General features: G+C 46.2%; 1 protein-coding gene across 2 annotated transcripts in view; it reads right to left on the bottom strand.

The window, feature by feature from the left end:
- Window positions 1-965: 965 nt before the first annotated feature.
- The window catches only part of LOC138251898 (long-chain-fatty-acid--CoA ligase ACSBG2-like), a 239,873-nt gene continuing 219,542 nt past the window's right edge, over window positions 966-21,296 (bottom strand). For both annotated transcript variants that reach the window (XM_069205688.1, XM_069205689.1), the window contains exon 13: window positions 966-1,394. In XM_069205688.1, coding sequence (XP_069061789.1) covers window positions 1,246-1,394 — 149 coding nt within the window. In that variant the 3' untranslated portion in view covers window positions 966-1,245. The remainder of the gene's footprint in view (window positions 1,395-21,296) is intronic.

Below are 21,296 nucleotides of genomic sequence, written 5' to 3'. Positions count from 1 at the left end.
CCGTCTGGCTGTTGGTGCCTGTTGTTTCCGTTCTGGCGGTCGGTGTGGTATATTGGCTGTCTATGGGAGATATCACCGCCATGGTCATAATTTGGCGGTAGTTACCGCCATCATGTTGGCGGTATTACTGCCACTTTATCACCCACCACCGGGGTCGTAATGAGGGCCTAAGTCACGCTGTGGCTGTCATGTGACATTTTGTGGGGAATTGTTTTAGCCAGCCAGCAACTCTGATGGTGGGGTGGTGCGGTGGTATTCCATTGAAATTAGCATGGCAGATTTAAATTAGGATGCTAAATGCCAACATTTTCATTTTTGTCTGTAGATAGAGGAAGAAGGTAAATGGAAGTGCTTTCATTATATGTAGGGCCACTGGACTTTTATGGCAGGAAAAGACAAAATTATAAGGCAGGGTTGACCAATTTATGTGGCAAGAAAAGTCCAGTTATGAATTTACAACACCAATAACTCTAACTCAAGCAAATACGAGACCCACATTCTGTATGTTTCTTTTGTGTGTTATTTAATTATTTTGGTATTAACTAAAAGTGATTTATCTTGTGATGAATAATCTCAGACTCTTCTTGAAATGATAATTTTTACAATAACCTCTGCTCTGTTTTCATTAAAACCTAAGTAAGCTTTACATGTTTTATTTTCCTTTGTTTATGTGGCAAACCTACCAGCTTATCATTCCTTCCTTTTACCATAACCTCTTCGGCATTCTAACTGTACCTATAACCCTTAGACCAGAAATTACTGGTATCCCTTCCTTTTTTTAATCACACAAAAGAATAAAGTTCCGCAATGGGAAGTGCAAACAAAACAATTCAATGTTGGACTGAAGTGGCAGAGGAACTTAATCATATAGAGAAATCCCTGCTACACATTAGAGGGGAAAGGACAGGAGGGAAAATGTAGACTCAGACTGGAAGAAGGATATACTCCTCAGAGCCAAGCACGCATTGCATTGCAGGACTCACAGACATTTATTCAAATTACATACACAAACGTGCATATGTAGCACTGTTAGAGAGGTTTACAAGAAGTGACCATAACCTTGGGGTCGAGGGACCATCCACTCAAACATAGCCAGATCTTTGTATCTTCTCCTGCATAACCGGCATTGACCAACCAGAGGAACTGCAATGTCTGCTCGTTCGCTTGAAATCTGGTTGTCTTTGAGACTAATTTTGACCGCTTTCACCAGACGTCATTTTAGAATCCAAAGACTGGAATGGATCTTTACAGATTACTCTTTAATTCCTTAATTCTTTGGGCTAAAGGTCTCTGTTTCTGTAACCGAGAGGTGGAACTTCCCACCTTGTAGAGCGCATCAATGATCTTCTCATACTTTTTTAAGATGACAGGTCGCTTCATTTTCAAGGTGGGGCCTAGAATATGGAAGAACAGAAGAGGAAAGTCAGTGAAAAGAAGAAAGTAAATCAAAGTATATGCATATTTAAAAATATATATTTTTATTTACTTTTAATTCACACTGGTGGTACAGAGGCCACCAACCGCAAACAAAATTGAAGCATACCAGTCAAGTTATATTATCCATGCTAGCAAAACCACAGTCCTGTGCCCCCAGAGCGGGCATAGGCAAGCCCTTCACACATATTTAAACATGCAAATGACAGTTCTTGTGACCAAAGTATAGTTCCCTTTTTTCCTCCCCTAACCCAGACCTCCCACCCAAGAATCCCCTTAGGGTTTAGTCTCCTTGGCGGTCTTCCAAATCAAAGGATTTTAAAAGCAAGTGTTAGACCCCTGAACTGTTGAGAGCTCCACTGAAGATAACGAGGTGGGTCAGGGCCCATAATGGCTGTTACAGACCTTCTGTTCCAACATCCCAATGTTTGTCTCTCTGTGTCTCTCTTTCTCTCAGCAGGTGGAATGCTCTAATAGCCTTTCAGTCCTTCTGACGGGCTATGATGCTAGTCAACGGCCCCCATGTTAAAGGCATTCATCTACAACTGCAGTCTATAACTCGGTCTTTAACAACTGTTATTGCCCTTGGCAATGTGCTGTAAAGCTTGTTTTTTTACCCTCATATCCTTCCTGACTGTTCCTTGACCCCACCTAGGAGAAATTGGGTTGTTGGTTAAGTCTCATGTTAATCCTGCTCAAGCAACAGCCACGATCCCTGTCAGGGTGAACCACAAAAGACACAAAATGAATCTATGCTTAACCCCCTGGTAGTTTCTTACAAAAGCAGTCAGGCATAACTTAGAAGCAATGTGTATAGTATTAATGCAGCAATCAAACAGCAATAAAGTGAAAACACAGCACAAAAAACTCCTACACCAATTTAGAAAAACAGAGTAAATCTGAAGAAATGATTTGACAACAAAACAACACAAATCCAATTAGTGGAACCGGAGTTATGAATTTATAAGGTTTAAGGTAAAAACTAGTGCCTAAAAGATCAAAGCGCTAGCCGCGGACATCTAGTTGCACAGTACTGGGTCAAAATTCAAAAATATGGCCGACAGTGATGAAGTGTGAGTCAGATACAAAAAGTGGATTGGGCCTGGTCATCGCTTACCTTTGGACTTGAACATTTTGAGAAAAAGTCGCAGAGGGTAGAAGTTCAGCAGGGCAAGGCTGCTGGCAATGTCCATAGAGGAGGGTTCTTTGTCTGGACGCTGCTAGACAAAGTCAAGGAGAAGATTCTTCAGACAGACTTGGCCTCTTCTAGTGGATCCTATTTAGTTTTATTGGGACTCAGGAGTTTAGCTTAGCCTTTGGCTTGTAGACCTGTGTCCTCTCACCTAGTGACTTTTAACCTACTTAACTTGCTCTGTTTTAGCACATTTATTTTATTATTTCTTTTGAGATGACTGCAATTGCTTATAGTTAGCGAATTGTTTTGATTTGCGTTATCAGTGCCACTCTGTGGAGGTGTCACTATCAGCATCATGATCAAGTGATGTACATAGGTATTCACATCATGTCCCTTTCTCACTTAAGTGTGACAGGAACATAATGTACACTTGTTGGGGATAGTTTACATCATTTCCACCACAAGTCTGCCTCCTTATCAATTGTTGGGGAACATACCTGTGTCAGGGGTCCTACAAGGTCTGTATAAATGCACCTCACACAGACCAGGTTATCAGAGGGATTCCTACCAGATGCCATCAACGCTATCTATGCTGCACGTCACCTTAATGCAGACCCAGCCTTCGTGTCACCACGGAGACTGACCTAGAGACCTCATTCCAAGGTAACAAGGGCTGGGAGCACCACGGTTCTGGCAGATTAGGTTTATCACACCTAGCTCTCATTAGGTTAGAGATTAGGTTCTCGATCCTAGGGATTTTGCATTTCATGTTTATTGCAAGATGGTGGGGGTCTTTGTATTCACGACTCATCTTCACAATTATTGTTTCCTTTATTGTTCATTATCCTAATCATTGTAGCTCATGCATTTTACTATAGATTGCAGCCTTTTCAATAAATATATTGGAAACTCCCCTGCATCTCCTTTATTGCCTGTGTGTGACTGAGACTTGTTGTTAACATGAGAAAAGGGTAACTTCAGTTGCAGCACAACTCCCCTGTCGTCGCAATCTAGAGTTATTATTATTATTATTTATTATTAGAGTCCATGCGTAAGGCTGCCAGAAATCACCTTTTACAGTTTGGGTTTTTGGTGAGTTAGTGCTAGTGAGCCGGGAGGGTTGGGCTGACAACTGCGACTGCTGTCATTCCTAAACCAGCAGTCTCGCCCAGGAGCAAGATTCCAACTACGACACTCCTTTTTGGAAGTCAAAAAACTCCAGTGGGATGAAGCTGGAGGCTGTAGCTTTTGAGAATTCATTGAGGCCAGTCACTACTTTGATGGAGAACATCTGGAAAGGATTTGCTGCTGTGGAGAAGAACATAGCAGGAGCTGAAGCAAAGCCAGACCGACCAGTGCTGCACCTTGAACAGATAGACAAAAAGGTTGGTCCCAGTCTCCTCTCTGTTCTCAGAGCAGTTTATAGCCAGAAATTGTCTAAGTCCCAAGTTTTGGCTTGTGGCTACAAGGGCACTTTTAGCACCACCACCAAGGGTCCAATTCCAGAAACATACTGCTTGAGGGGTTAGGACTCACTCTGCCTGGGTAGAGGTGCGGGTTCAAGCTAGTTGGAGCCTTTTCTGTCCCTGAGGCTCTGATCAGGAGGCCAGCCAAATAGCCCTTGGGGTCACTCTGGTATTCCTGAGTTCAAGCAGTAGAACAGGCAGCAAGCAGCACTGCACGCCTTTAAGGGGTCAAGGCAGGCTCTAGACATCAAAGCAGGCCTTCCAAATGCAGGAAAGCTGTCTTTTGGAGTACACAGCAGCAACAGCAACAGGGAGTCTGAGACTCCTTCCACAGGTACAGAAAGTGAACTGAAAAGTGGATCTGAGGGTCCTATTTTTATACCTGGTGCCATCTTTGAAGTAGAAGTTTCTAGAGGGTTCCCTGTGAAGTGCTTGGAGTTTCCTACCTCTGCTGTCCTGGCTGGCTGCATGAACAATGCATGGGGGGGCAAGTTCTTTGTTTGAAGGCAGGTCAAAAACCTATTCAGTTGCAGTGGTGTTGTGCTCAGCCCCCCCATCCTGTCTGTTAACGGCCTATCTAGGCACACCTAATCCCCCTATTGTCTGGCTGTCAGGGAGGAATAAACAAAGTCCACTGATAACTCCATCCAGTCAAGTGGCCCAGGAACAGGCTGCAGGCACCAAATAGCTAGGGCAGGAAAATGCAAACTTTGAAAAAGTGATTTTACAAAATTGTGACTTAAAATCAGACTTTACCATTGAAGAGGATTTTTCATTACAATTTCTCAGACACCAAACATGAAAAGTCCCACTTGCTCCTAATAACAAGTTAGCACTTATTAACTGTAATAAGGCAACCTGATGTTATCCAATGGAAGAGTAGGCCTCATAGTAGTGAAAAACAAGTTTAGGAGTTTTTCGCTATGAGGACATGCAAAACTTAAAAGCAATTGCCCAATATTTTAATACAATGGACCCTGCCCTATAAGGTACCTAGGACCTACCTTAGGGATGATGTACAACCAATAATAGGGGAGTATAAGGCTTGGCAAGGGTTTTTTTATTGCCAAGTTGAACTGGCAGTTTAAAATTGCATTCACTCTGCAATGTCAGGCATGGGACATGTTTTAAGGGGCTACTTAAGTGGGTGACACAATAAATGCTGTATGCCCTCTAGTGGATTACACCCAGATCTGTGACTGTGGGTGAATGTTTGATTTGTTCCACATTCCGTCTATCATCTGTTCTTTTTGCAGGCCCACTAGTAGCATTTAATTTACAGACCCTGGGTATGTGATGTACCACTTAATTATGGAATTATATTTAAATTGGATAGGCTAACCAGGCATAAGTTAATTTTATTGTGTTTTGTTGAGTGAGAACAAGCACTTTAGCACTGGTTAGCAGTGGTAAAGTGCACAGATTCCTAAGGCCAACAGAAACAAATTTAGCAAAACAGGAGTCGTGAAGGCAAAAACCTTGGGGGTTACCTTGCAAAGAAGGCCAAGCCCAACACCATCTTTATATTCTAATTAATCTCCACCTACATTTCTCATTACAAGAGCTGCTCCTGGTGGAGACTTTATGCATTAAGTGCCCAAAATATTATCATAGGTCGCACATGGACGCAAACCAAAACTCTGTTTAGCATGTACATTCAGAGGCAAAATTGCACAATGTGACAATGTGACCCCAGAAAACCTGGGATCCATCTAGGCTTTTCCACCAAACCGTGTGAATCTAGACAATTGTTTTATTTCACTTTGCCGCCTTTTTCTTCATTAGCACATATAAGAGCACCTCCAAATGACTTCAGTATGAGCGCTGCACAAAACCTTCTCTCAGGTTTGACTTAATGAAGGATAATGTTGGCCATGTATAATAGTCATCCAGAGGGTGCACATAACAACTGTCTTGCATCTTAGTTCACTTATTGGCATTGTTGTCAGGGTGGGTGGAACCATGATTTTGTTCTAAATTTCTGTTTGAAACTTATCTCTTGTAATAAATACTTCTCAATGCACAAGTATATTCTAATGTACTAAAGTGAAATGTATCTGCATGTACACTTTTTAAATTTTGAAGGAACTTCATTATATTTAACTAGTTTGTTGCAAGATATCTCTGAAAATTATGTTGGCTTTAAAGGTAAGTGGTACAGGACACCCTATTTCCTTTCTTTAACTTCAGTTAACAAATGCTTTCCTGTTTATTTAAAAAAATTCTGAATGCTAGTGCTGAGTCAAGGAAACAGCAACCCAGTCCTTCTGTTCACCAGGGGCCCCATGTAATGATCAAGAGGACCACAAGTGGTCCCTGGGTTGTACTTTGAGTATCACTGCTGTGAAGGATACTCCCCCCCCACACACACACAAAATGTTTTCTCACCATCAGTCAGGGGCATTACACATTTCCTTCAGAAAGTGACTAGGGCCCCTGAGTATCCTGCATCTCGCAGATAGTCGTAAGCTTTAGGCTGACCGGGACCTCCCTGCACCTCAGATTACTCAGACCTTTGAAGCTAAAATGTAACAAACAGGAGACTACCAGCTTCCTGGAGCTCATTTCACTTTTGGTCTCCAAGTATGACACTTTCCTATGACGCTGACTATACAATCACAGTGGTCGCCATTTTGAAATCGCAGACTGGCCATCCAATCTGTAGCAGGATTCCAGACCACAGACCAGCTAACATAACAGTGAAACACAAATCCATGCGCATAATGCTCCACTTGGATCTATGATAGGAGATGGCCAACTCTCTCTGAGGTAAGCCTTCTCCCAGCAACACAGTGTATTCTAAGCTTGTAAGCCACTTTCCAACCTGGTTTACCTTCACTGTTAAGGAGTCACTTGGACTCCGGTCACCAAGGATGTCAGAACCAACCATAAAGGGCGTCCAGAAGAAGAAAGAAACAATGCAATCACACAACAGAAAGTCACAGTGCATAACATATGAACTTATGCACTCGTGTTTTCATTAGTATACATAGACATATAGACATGATGGAGTGCGGCCACAATATATGTCTTTAATACAAAACTCAACAGTCAAGGTAGGGAGGGTGCGACCACAGAAAGGGGGTACTAGAAGTAGGGAGTCACATTTTCTAGTTTGAATAGGGCCCAAGACGCCTACATTTGATCTGCGTCTTAGAGATCAGATCCCTCAAGAGCAATGCTTTGCCCAGATTGATTACTATGGTAGCTTCTAAGTGTCCCCTTCCCACCTACATATATCAGCCCTGTTTCTTGGAGCAGATCTCTACAGGAAAGACCCACCACAGGCGGGCATATTTTGCATGCTCTCATTCCTTATGAAGTGCTGCCATTCACTAACATGATGTGCTTTGATAGCAGGGCATATATTTACCTTGTGCGCTCCAGCAACCCACACAGGGGGGTATTAAGTGTAATACAAATGCCAAAAAGTAATATAATGCAATGCTTTACAACAATTGACTGAAAAAGCACATGGTATCAACCTGGCAAGGCTGAGGCCCTAACCATACCCTGCCCATAATGGCAACAAGGGCAACACAAAAAGATGAGAGACGGAATGCTGAACATTGTCAAACATTCACCCCCATTCACAGATCTGGGTTTAATCCATCCTTTTTTCTGCTCACCATACCGGACCAGTTTGGACCAAGCCATATGCAAATCATTCTTGAGCCTGCTCCACATAGGTACAGTCTAGCCTGAACTGCCGGACGAGGTCCTTTCTGGACCAGAAAGAAGCATCCTGGGACCGGTTTCAGGGTATCACCCCTCATCAGCCCAGCTAGCTTGAATCCAGTGGCACAGCGAGCATGGGTCCCACATCTAGGCATACCCTAGCGACTCAGGGCAACTATAGGAACACATAAATATAAAGGGTGGAATGCTGAATATTTTCAAACATTCACCCCCAGTCACAGATTTGGGTTTAATCCATTGTTCTTTTCCTCACTGTCACCCCAGTTTAGACCCAGCCATATGCAAATCAGTCTTGACTAAAAAAGGCAACAAGAGCAAGGCAAACTACTGCAAAGTGTTAATTCCACTCGCCCCTTCCATGTGGATTTCCTATGGAGGAAAACATAGCGATACAAGCTTTGCCTCTAGATGACCCCAGGTTACCAAGGGCCCTAGGCTCTCGTCCTGGAACTTTTTTTTGCAAACCAGGGTATCCTGTGAGCGATCCAAGTGGTACCACGATGCACAGAGTTGTTAAATAAAGTGCCATTACTGAATTATTGAGCCCTTGGTGGCATGGAGCCACCTGGTAACTTTAGCCTGGGAGAGAGTAATTGCTACAGCAATGCAATGCAACCTTTGAGCGACCCTGCATTCACAGACCAGCATGGTCCACCACTTCTCCAATCACAGCCCAGCATAGCCCACAGCTTCCCTCACATCGCAGGCCAGCATGGCCCAAAGATTCTCCCTCCAATCGCAGGCCAGCATGGCCCACAGCTTCCTTCCATTTACAGGCCAGCATTGTCCCCAGATTCTCCCTCCAATCACAGGCCAGCATGCACGACTTCTCCCTCCAATCACATGCCAGTATGGCCCAGAAGGACAGGAAATACTCCAAATAAAAAACCTGACCCTGGAATCACAGGCTAGTAAGGCCAGGGGTGGGGCAATACTCCACTAATGTATTTTACACAGTGCAAACACAGACCAGCATAGCCTGGGGAGCGGCAATAGTACAATAATGTAACTTACACAGTCTACTTACCGGCCAGCATGTCCTTGGGAGGGGCAATAGTACAGTAATGTAACTTACACAGTCTATTCACAGGCCAGCATAGCCGGGGAGGGGCAATAGTACAGTAATGTAACTTACACAGTCTATTTACAGGCCAGCATAGCCGGGGAGGGGCAATAGTACAGTAATGTAACTTACACAGTCTATTCACAGGCCAGCATAGCCTGGGGCGGGGCAATAGCTCAGTAATGTAACTTACACAGACTATTTACAGGCCAGCATAGCCTGGGAGGGGCAATAGTACAGTAATGTAACTTACACAGTCTATTCACAGGCCAGCATAGCCGGGGGAGGGGCAATAGCTCAGTAATGTAACTTACACAGTCTACTTACAGGCCAGCATAGCCGGGGGAGGGGCAATAGTTCAGTAACGTAACTTACACAGTCTATTCACAGGCCAGCATAGCCTGGGGAGGGGCAATAGTACAGTAATGTAACTTACACAGTCTATTCACAGGCCAGCATAGCCGGGGGAGGGGCAATAGTACAGTAATGTAACTTACACAGTCTATTCACAGGCCAGCATAGCCGGGGGAGGGGCAATAGCTCAGTAATGTAACTTACACAGTCTATTCACAGGCCAGCATAGCCGGGGGAGGGGCAATAGTTCAGTAATGTAACTTACACAGTCTATTCACAGGCCACCATAGCCGGGGGAGGGGCAATAGTTCAGTAATGTAACTTACACAGTCTATTCACAGGCCAGCATAGCCTGGGCTGGGGCAATCGTACAGTAAAGTAACTTACACAGTCTATTCACAGGCCAGCATAGCCTGGGGAGGGGCAATAGTACAGTAATGTAACTTACACAGTCTATTCACAGGCCAGCATGTCCTTGGGAGGGGCAATAGTTCAGTAATGTAACTTACACAGTCTATTCACAGGCCAGCATAGCCTGGGGCGGGGCAATCGTACAGTAACGTAACTTACACAGTCTATTCACAGGCCAGCATAGCCTGGGGAGGGCCAATCGTACAGTAATGTAACTTACACAGTCTATTCACAGGCTAGCATAGCCTGGGAGGGGCAATCGTACAGTAAAGTAACTTACACAGTCTATTCACAGGCCAGCATAGCCTGGGAGGGGCAATCGTACAGTAATGTAACTTGCACAGTCTACTTACAGGCCAGCATAGTCTAGGGAGGGGCAATAGTTCAGTAATGTAACTTACACAGTCTATTCACAGGCCAGCATAGCCTGGGGCGGGGCAATCGTACAGTAATGTAACTTACACAGTCTATTCACAGGCCAGCATAGCCTGGGGAGGGGCAATCGTATAGTAAAGTAACTTACACAGTCTATTCACAGGCCACCATAGCCGGGGAGGGGCAATAGTACAGTAATGTAACTTACACAGTCTATTCACAGGCCAGCATAGCCGGGGGAGGGGCAATAGCTCAGTAATGTAACTTACACAGTCTATTCACAGGCCAGCATAGCCGGGGGAGGGGCAATAGTACAGTAATGTAACTTACACAGTCTATTCACAGGCCAGCATAGCTTGGGGAGGGGCAATAGTACAGTAATGTAACTTACACAGTCTATTCACAGGCCAGCATAGCCTGGGAGGGGCAATCGTACAGTAAAGTAACTTACACAGTCTATTCACAGGCCAGCATAGCCTGGGCTGGGGCAATCGTACAGTAAAGTAACTTACACAGTCTATTCACAGGCCAGCATAGCCTGGGCTGGGGCAATCGTACAGTAAAGTAACTTACACAGTCTATTCACAGGCCAGCATAGCCTGGGGCGGGGCAATCGTACAGTAACGTAACTTACACAGTCTATTCACAGGCCAGCATAGCCTGGGGAGGGGCAATCGTACAGTAAAGTAACTTACACAGTCTATTCACAGGCCAGCATAGCCGGGGGAGGGCCAATCGTACAGTAATGTAACTTACACAGTCTATTCACAGGCCAGCATAGCCTGGGAGGGGCAATCGTACAGTAAAGTAACTTACACAGTCTATTCACAGGCCAGCATAGCCTGGGGAGGGGCAATCGTACAGTAATGTAACTTACACAGTCTATTCACAGGCCAGCATAGCCTGGGGAGGGCCAATCGTACAGTAATGTAACTTACACAGTCTATTCACAGGCCAGCATAGCCTGGGGAGGGCCAATCGTACAGTAATGTAACTTACACAGTCTATTCACAGGCCAGCATAGCCTGGGCTGGGGCAATCGTACAGTAAAGTAACTTACACAGTCTATTCACAGGCCAGCATAGCCTGGGCTGGGGCAATCGTACAGTAAAGTAACTTACACAGTCTATTCACAGGCCAGCATAGCCTGGGGCGGGGCAATCGTACAGTAACGTAACTTACACAGTCTATTCACAGGCCAGCATAGCCTGGGGAGGGGCAATCGTACAGTAAAGTAACTTACACAGTCTATTCACAGGCCAGCATAGCCTGGGAGGGGCAATCATACAGTAAAGTAACTTACACAGTCTATTCACAGGCCAGCATAGCCTGGGGAGGGCCAATCGTACAGTAATGTAACTTACACAGTCTATTCACAGGCCAGCATAGCCTGGGGCGGGGCAATCGTACAGTAACGTAACTTACACAGTCTATTCACAGGCAAGCATAGCCTGGGGAGGGGCAATCGTATAGTAAAGTAACTTACACAGTCTATTCACAGGCCAGCATAGCCTGGGGAAGGGCAATCGTACCATAATGTAAGCTTTGTCAATACAATAGTAGGCGAGCTTGGCTAGCAAGCGGAGCAAGACCAAAGTAGGCGGTCGGGGGTGCAGCTGCCGCGGGTGAAATGTTAGGGGGCCCGACTTGTGAGCATATATATATATATATATATATATATATATATATATATAAACTATGCAACAGCATAGTTGGCATATCCCCTTGTTTTACCTTTACGTACTTCCAGAACATCCAGTAGGAAATGGGTCAGATTTATGTGTCACAGGGACAAATAAATAAAAGAGCAGTGAAAACACTGCCTCTTAGAACATTGGGGCAATGGTTTGTACTGAAAATATGAACAATATATTTTATGGCACCAAGAATCAGGGAACGCTGCACCATACCAAGTAAGATAGCTAAAGAATATCTTCAATGCCTTTTAATACCTCATCTACACAGTCATCTTCATCTATGTGGTATCTGTGCTCCTGGGTCTAGATGTCTGGATTTGGACACATTGAGAGGACCCTGACTTTGACCTCCTAATGTACAGGTGTCCCAGCAAGGAGCCCGCCTGCATCTTATGCAGCAGCATTCCCTGGTATTCCACTGGTGAGACAGCCAGAGAGCTCTTGTGACACCTGGAGAGCTCTTGTGACATCCGGAGAGCTCTTGTGACATCCAGAGAGCTCCTGTGACATCCGGAGAGCTCTTGTGACATCCGGAGAGCTCTTGTGACATCCAGAGAGCTCCTGTGACATCCAGAGAGCTCCTGTGACACCTGGAGAGCTCTTGTGACATATGGAGAGCTCCTGTGACATCTGAAGAGCTCCTGTGACATCCGGAGAGCTCTTGTGACATCCAGAGAGCTCTTGTGACACCTGGAGAGCTCTTGTGACATCCGGAGAGCTCTTGTGACATCCAGAGAGCTCCTGTGACATCCGGAGAGCTCTTGTGACACCTGGAGAGCTCTTGTGACATCCAGAGAGCTCCTGTGACATCCGGAGAGCTCTTGTGACATCCGGAGAGCTCTTGTGACATCCAGAGAGCTCCTGTGACATCCAGAGAGCTCCTGTGACACCTGGAGAGCTCTTGTGACATATGGAGAGCTCCTGTGACATCTGAAGAGCTCCTGTGACATCCGGAGAGCTCTTGTGACACCTGGAGAGCTCTTGTGACATCCAGAGAGCTCCTGTGACATCCGGAGAGCTCTTGTGACATCCGGAGAGCTCTTGTGACATCCAGAGAGCTCCTGTGACATCCAGAGAGCTCCTGTGACACCTGGAGAGCTCTTGTGACATATGGAGAGCTCCTGTGACATCTGAAGAGCTCCTGTGACATCCGGAGAGCTCTTGTGCGTAGATGATAGAGGAATCACCATCACCATTTCATCCCAGTGCTGCTAGAAGACACATCAGGCCAAACCAAACCACTGCATCTCGTCTATCACCTCCATTACCATCACACAACCACCAATTACTCTCTGCTCCTGCATTCACAGAATCTCTGGGAGAGTTGACTTTACTTCCCTACTTAATCAAGTCAGCACTTCTTTGCTCCACCATTTACCGTTCTCCACCAAAACATCATGCTCGGAAACTGTCCCTACTCGTGTACAAGGAACAAGTTTAGATTTAGGTCCTGATTCAGAGTTTGGCGGACAGGCTACTCCATCACAAACATGATGGAAGTCCCGACCGCTGTATTATGTTGTTGATAGGATATAATGGAATCGTAATACGGCGGATGGGATAGCATCCCCCTCTGCCAAACTCTGAAACAGGTTCTTACTCTTTCCTGCCCCTGGAGGCCTTTTGATCCTTACCACGGCTCCAACCCTAAAACAAACATCCTACACTGTCTACAGTACATCATATCGAAAAGGTAACTTACCAGTAGTAGTAGTTTTGCAGCTTGAAGAATGTTCTGGATTCACATGCTGTGCATTATTCCGCCATCCAGTGGTTGGTTTTGGAAACGTTCTTGTTTTTCTTTGTGGGTGTCATCGACCACCATTTGGTGGAAAGTCTGTGCCATATATGACGTCAGAAGGTGCCCTGCAATTATTTTCCCCTCTATTGCAGCTCTTTTTTTCATTTTCTTTCTTCCACCTGGTTGCTTCATCTCCCATTTCTGGGGAGGTGGGTGGGTTGAGAGTAAACTTGAGCATACGTGGAGTGCTGTTGCAGTTTGGGGTTTGAGCGTTTAGGGGAGTGGTCGGCTACAGACCTCTCAAACTCTCCTTGCTCATAGTTGTTGCCTAGGTGATGGGTTTTGAGCTGGTTGAAAACAGTGGGGGGTGAGGGGTTATTGGGGGGGTTGGTTTGTTTCCTTATTATGCCATGTCATACTATTAAACACCTAGAGTCCTCAGGCCTTGCAGACTTTACCAGGAATGTAAATGGTCTGGGCAACAAAGTAAAGTGCAGACTAGTGGCGCAATATATTAAACAACTGAAGCCAGGACACACACCTACAGGGGACCCACTGTAAATTTCTGGGGTGAGGGGGACGTATTCAGCCCTTGTCCATGCAGGGTTCTCTTCAGGTTCCAGGGGGTTGCCATCTTGATTAGGAAAAGCTCCTCCTTTCTGGAGATTAACTCGTAGCTAGATCCCAGTATCAGGTTTGCAGGGGTGCTTGCTGTCAAAGGTGTGCAGAGATGCCCAGGTTGCTGCTGAGCAAATATCGGCAATTGGGATGTTTGTTAGGAATGGCAGTGTAGCAGGTTTGTTCCTAATTTGACGTGCCCTAGGGCGCACGGGTAGGGTTTTCCTGATTCTCCACTAGCAAATTTGTATTGTTCCGACTATCCATCTTGCAATTGTTCCTTTGGTCACTGGTAATCCCTTGCTTGCATTGGAAAAGGAGAGAAATAATTGGTTCCCCTTATGAAACCCCTTTGTTTCCTGCAGACAGTACATTAAAGCTCTCCACACGTACAGTGTGAAGGGTTCTTTTGGCCTGTGTCTTTGGTTCTTGGAAGAAAGCTGGTAGCTGTATGCTTTGGTTTACATGAAATTGCCCCTCCCCAGGCCAGCATAGCCTGGGGAGGGGCAATCGTATAGTAAAGTAACTTACACAGTCTATTCACAGGCCACCATAGCCGGGGAGGGGCAATAGTACAGTAATGTAACTTACACAGTCTATTCACAGGCCAGCATAGCCGGGGGAGGGGCAATAGCTCAGTAATGTAACTTACACAGTCTATTCACAGGCCAGCATAGCCGGGGGAGGGGCAATAGTACAGTAATGTAACTTACACAGTCTATTCACAGGCCAGCATAGCTTGGGGAGGGGCAATAGTACAGTAATGTAACTTACACAGTCTATTCACAGGCCAGCATAGCCTGGGAGGGGCAATCGTACAGTAAAGTAACTTACACAGTCTATTCACAGGCCAGCATAGCCTGGGCTGGGGCAATCGTACAGTAAAGTAACTTACACAGTCTATTCACAGGCCAGCATAGCCTGGGCTGGGGCAATCGTACAGTAAAGTAACTTACACAGTCTATTCACAGGCCAGCATAGCCTGGGGCGGGGCAATCGTACAGTAACGTAACTTACACAGTCTATTCACAGGCCAGCATAGCCTGGGGAGGGGCAATCGTACAGTAAAGTAACTTACACAGTCTATTCACAGGCCAGCATAGCCGGGGGAGGGCCAATCGTACAGTAATGTAACTTACACAGTCTATTCACAGGCCAGCATAGCCTGGGAGGGGCAATCGTACAGTAAAGTAACTTATACAGTCTATTCACAGGCCAGCATAGCCTGGGGAGGGGCAATCGTACAGTAATGTAACTTACACAGTCTATTCACAGGCCAGCATAGCCTGGGGAGGGCCAATCGTACAGTAATGTAACTTACACAGTCTATTCACAGGCCAGCATAGCCTGGGGAGGGCCAATCGTACAGTAATGTAACTTACACAGTCTATTCACAGGCCAGCATAGCCTGGGCTGGGGCAATCGTACAGTAAAGTAACTTACACAGTCTATTCACAGGCCAGCATAGCCTGGGCTGGGGCAATCGTACAGTAAAGTAACTTACACAGTCTATTCACAGGCCAGCATAGCCTGGGGCGGGGCAATCGTACAGTAACGTAACTTACACAGTCTATTCACAGGCCAGCATAGCCTGGGGAGGGGCAATCGTACAGTAAAGTAACTTACACAGTCTATTCACAGGCCAGCATAGCCTGGGAGGGGCAATCATACAGTAAAGTAACTTACACAGTCTATTCACAGGCCAGCATAGCCTGGGGAGGGCCAATCGTACAGTAATGTAACTTACACAGTCTATTCACAGGCCAGCATAGCCTGGGGCGGGGCAATCGTACAGTAACGTAACTTACACAGTCTATTCACAGGCAAGCATAGCCTGGGGAGGGGCAATCGTATAGTAAAGTAACTTACACAGTCTATTCACAGGCCAGCATAGCCTGGGGAGGGGCAATCGTACCATAATGTAAGCTTTGTCAATACAATAGTAGGCGAGCTTGGCTAGCAAGCGGAGCAAGACCAAAGTAGGCGGTCGGGGGTGCAGCTGCCGCAGGTGAAATGTTAGGGGGCCCGACTTGTGAGCATATATATATATATATATATATATATATAAACTATGCAACAGCATAGTTGGCATATCCCCTTGTTTTACCTTTACGTACTTCCAGAACATCCAGTAGGAAATGGGTCAGATTTATGTGTCACAGGGACAAATAAATAAAAGAGTAGTGAAAACACTGCCTCTTAGAACATTGGGGCAATGGTTTGTACTGAAAATATGAACAATATATTTTATGGCACCAAGAATCAGGGAACGCTGCACCATACCAAGTAAGATAGCTAAAGAATATCTTCAATGCCTTTTAATACCTCATCTACACAGTCATCTTCATCTATGTGGTATCTGTGCTCCTGGGTCTAGATGTCTGGATTTGGACACATTGAGAGGACCCTGACTTTGACCTCCTAATGTACAGGTGTCCCAGCAAGGAGCCCGCCTGCATCTTATGCAGCAGCATTCCCTGGTATTCCACTGGTGAGACAGCCAGAGAGCTCTTGTGACACCTGGAGAGCTCTTGTGACATCCGGAGAGCTCTTGTGACATCCAGAGAACTCCTGTGACATCCGGAGAGCTCTTGTGACATCCGGAGAGCTCTTGTGACATCCAGAGAGCTCCTGTGACATCCAGAGAGCTCCTGTGACACCTGGAGAGCTCTTGTGACATATGGAGAGCTCCTGTGACATCTGAAGAGCTCCTGTGACATCTGGAGAGCTCTTGTGACATCCAGAGAGCTCTTGTGACACCTGGAGAGCTCTTGTGACATCCAGAGAGCTCCTGTGACATCCGGAGAGCTCTTGTGACATCCGGAGAGCTCTTGTGACATCCAGAGAGCTCCTGTGACATCCAGAGAGCTCCTGTGACACCTGGAGAGCTCTTGTGACATATGGAGAGCTCCTGTGACATCTGAAGAGCTCCTGTGACATCCGGAGAGCTCTTGTGACATCCAGAGAGCTCTTGTGACACCTGGAGAGCTCTTGTGACATCCGGAGAGCTCTTGTGACATCCAGAGAGCTCCTGTGACATCCGGAGAGCTCTTGTGACACCTGGAGAGCTCTTGTGACATCCAGAGAGCTCCTGTGACATCCGGAGAGCTCTTGTGACATCCGGAGAGCTCTTGTGACATCCAGAGAGCTCCTGTGACATCCAGAGAGCTCCTGTGACACCTGGAGAGCTCTTGTGACATATGGAGAGCTCCTGTGACATCTGAAGAGCTCCTGTGACATCCGGAGAGCTCTTGTGACACCTGGAGAGCTCTTGTGACATCCAGAGAGCTCCTGTGACATCCGGAGAGCTCTTGTGACATCCGGAGAGCTCTTGTGACATCCAGAGAGCTCCTGTGACATCCAGAGAGCTCCTGTGACACCTGGAGAGCTCTTGTGACATATGGAGAGCTCCTGTGACATCTGAAGAGCTCCTGTGACATCCGGAGAGCTCTTGTGCGTAGATGATAGAGGAATCACCATCACCATTTCATCCCAGTGCTGCTAGAAGACACATCAGGCCAAACCAAACCACTGCATCTCGTCTATCACCTCCATTACCATCACACAACCACCAATTACTCTCTGCTCCTGCATTCACAGAATCTCTGGGAGAGTTGACTTTACTTCCCTACTTAATCAAGTCAACACTTCTTTGCTCCACCATTTACCGTTCTCCACCAAAACATCATGCTCGGAAACTGTCCCTACTCGTGTACAAGGAACAAGTTTAGATTTAGGTCCTGATTCAGAGTTTGGCGGACAGGCTACTCCATCACAAACATGATGGAAGTCCCGACCGCTGTATTATGTTGTTGATAGGATATAATGGAATCGTAATACGGCGGATGGGATAGCATCCCCCTCTGCCAAACTCTAAAACAGGTTCTTACTCTTTCCTGCCCCTGGAGGCCTTTTGATCCTTACCACGGCTCCAACCCTAAAACAAACATCCTACACTGTCTACAGTACATCATATCGAAAAGGTAACTTACCAGTAGTAGTAGTTTTGCAGCTTGAAGAATGTTCTGGATTCACATGCTGTGCATTATTCCGCCATCCAGTGGTTGGTTTTGGAAACGTTCTTGTTTTTCTTTGTGGGTGTCATCGACCACCATTTGGTGGAAAGTCTGTGCCATATATGACGTCAGAAGGTGCCCTGCAATTATTTTCCCCTCTATTGCAGCTCTTTTTTTCATTTTCTTTCTTCCACCTGGTTGCTTCATCTCCCATTTCTGGGGAGGTGGGTGGGTTGAGAGTAAACTTGAGCATACGTGGAGTGCTGTTGCAGTTTGGGGTTTGAGCGTTTAGGGGAGTGGTCGGCTACAGACCTCTCAAACTCTCCTTGCTCATAGTTGTTGCCTAGGTGATGGGTTTTGAGCTGGTTGAAAACAGTGGGGGGTGAGGGGTTATTGGGGGGGTTGGTTTGTTTCCTTATTATGCCATGTCATACTATTAAACACCTAGAGTCCTCAGGCCTTGCAGACTTTACCAGGAATGTAAATGGTCTGGGCAACAAAGTAAAGTGCAGACTAGTGGCGCAATATATTAAACAACTGAAGCCAGGACACACACCTACAGGGGACCCACTGTAAATTTCTGGGGTGAGGGGGACGTATTCAGCCCTTGTCCATGCAGGGTTCTCTTCAGGTTCCAGGGGGTTGCCATCTTGATTAGGAAAAGCTCCTCCTTTCTGGAGATTAACTCGTAGCTAGATCCCAGTATCAGGTTTGCAGGGGTGCTTGCTGTCAAAGGTGTGCAGAGATGCCCAGGTTGCTGCTGAGCAAATATCGGCAATTGGGATGTTTGTTAGGAATGGCAGTGTAGCAGGTTTGTTCCTAATTTGACGTGCCCTAGGGCGCACGGGTAGGGTTTTCCTGATTCTCCACTAGCAAATTTGTATTGTTCCGACTATCCATCTTGCAATTGTTCCTTTGGTCACTGGTAATCCCTTGCTTGCATTGGAAAAGGAGAGAAATAATTGGTTCCCCTTATGAAACCCCTTTGTTTCCTGCAGACAGTACATTAAAGCTCTCCACACGTACAGTGTGAAGGGTTCTTTTGGCCTGTGTCTTTGGTTCTTGGAAGAAAGCTGGTAGCTGTATGCTTTGGTTTACATGAAATTGCCCCTCCCCAGGCCAGCATAGCCTGGGGAGGGGCAATCGTATAGTAAAGTAACTTACACAGTCTATTCACAGGCCACCATAGCCGGGGAGGGGCAATAGTACAGTAATGTAACTTACACAGTCTATTCACAGGCCAGCATAGCCGGGGGAGGGGCAATAGCTCAGTAATGTAACTTACACAGTCTATTCACAGGCCAGCATAGCCGGGGGAGGGGCAATAGTACAGTAATGTAACTTACACAGTCTATTCACAGGCCAGCATAGCTTGGGGAGGGGCAATAGTACAGTAATGTAACTTACACAGTCTATTCACAGGCCAGCATAGCCTGGGAGGGGCAATCGTACAGTAAAGTAACTTACACAGTCTATTCACAGGCCAGCATAGCCTGGGCTGGGGCAATCGTACAGTAAAGTAACTTACACAGTCTATTCACAGGCCAGCATAGCCTGGGCTGGGGCAATCGTACAGTAAAGTAACTTACACAGTCTATTCACAGGCCAGCATAGCCTGGGGCGGGGCAATCGTACAGTAACGTAACTTACACAGTCTATTCACAGGCCAGCATAGCCTGGGGAGGGGCAATCGTACAGTAAAGTAACTTACACAGTCTATTCACAGGCCAGCATAGCCGGGGGAGGGCCAATCGTACAGTAATGTAACTTACACAGTCTATTCACAGGCCAGCATAGCCTGGGAGGGGCAATCGTACAGTAAAGTAACTTACACAGTCTATTCACAGGCCAGCATAGCCTGGGGAGGGGCAATCGTACAGTAATGTAACTTACACAGTCTATTCACAGGCCAGCATAGCCTGGGGAAGGCCAATCGTACAGTAATGTAACTTACACAGTCTATTCACAGGCCAGCATAGCCTGGGCTGGGGCAATCGTACAGTAAAGTAACTTACACAGTCTATTCACAGGCCAGCATAGCCTGGGCTGGGGCAATCGTACAGTAAAGTAACTTACACAGTCTATTCACAGGCCAGCATAGCCTGGGGCGGGGCAATCGTACAGTAACGTAACTTACACAGTCTATTCACAGGCCAGCATAGCCTGGGGAGGGGCAATCGTACAGTAAAGTAACTTACACAGTCTATTCACAGGCCAGCATAGCCTGGGAGGGGCAATCATACAGTAAAGTAACTTACACAGTCTATTCACAGGCCAGCATAGCCTGGGGAGGGCCAATCGTACAGTAATGTAACTTACACAGTCTATTCACAGGCCAGCATAGCCTGGGGCGGGGCAAGCGTACAGTAACGTAACTTACACAGTCTATTCACAGGCAAGCATAGCCTGGGGAGGGGCAATCGTATAGTAAAGTAACTTACACAGTCTATTCACAAGCCAGCATAGCCTGGGGAGGGGCAATCGTACCATAATGTAAGCTTTGTCAATACAATAGTAGGCGAGCTTGGCTAGCAAGCGGAGCAAGACCAAAGTAGGCGGTCGGGGGTGCAGCTGCCGCAGGTGAAATGTTAGGGGGCCCGACTTGTGAGCATATATATATATATATATATATATATATATATAAACTATGCAACAGCATAGTTGGCATATCCCCTTGTTTTACCTTTACGTACTTCCAGAACATCCAGTAGGAAATGGGTCAGATTTATGTGTCACAGGGACAAATAAATAAAAGAGCAGTGAAAACACTGCCTCTTAGAACATTGGGGCAATGGTTTGTACTGAAAATATGAACAATATATTTTATGGCACCAAGAATCAGGGAACGCTGCACCATACCAAGTAAGATAGCTAAAGAATATCTTCAATGCCTTTTAATACCTCATCTACACAGTCATCTTCATCTATGTGGTATCTGTGCTCCTGGGTCTAGATGTCTGGATTTGGACACATTGAGAGGACCCTGACTTTGACCTCCTAATGTACAGGTGTCCCAGCAAGGAGCCCGCCTGCATCTTATGCAGCAGCATTCCCTGGTATTCCACTGGTGAGACAGCCAGAGAGCTCTTGTGACACCCGGAGAGCTCTTGTGACATCCGGAGAGCTCTTGTGACATCCAGAGAGCTCCTGTGACATCCGGAGAGCTCTTGTGACATCCGGAGAGCTCTTGTGACATCCAGAGAGCTCCTGTGACATCCAGAGAGCTCCTGTGACACCTGGAGAGCTCTTGTGACATATGGAGAGCTCCTGTGACATCTGAAGAGCTC

Source organism: Pleurodeles waltl, chromosome 1_2 (genome assembly GCF_031143425.1).
Source record: "Pleurodeles waltl isolate 20211129_DDA chromosome 1_2, aPleWal1.hap1.20221129, whole genome shotgun sequence".
NCBI classification, from domain to species: Eukaryota; Metazoa; Chordata; class Amphibia; order Caudata; family Salamandridae; genus Pleurodeles; species Pleurodeles waltl.
The sequence above is the reverse complement of the archived record's forward strand: the minus strand, read 5'-3'. Positions and strand labels throughout refer to the sequence as shown.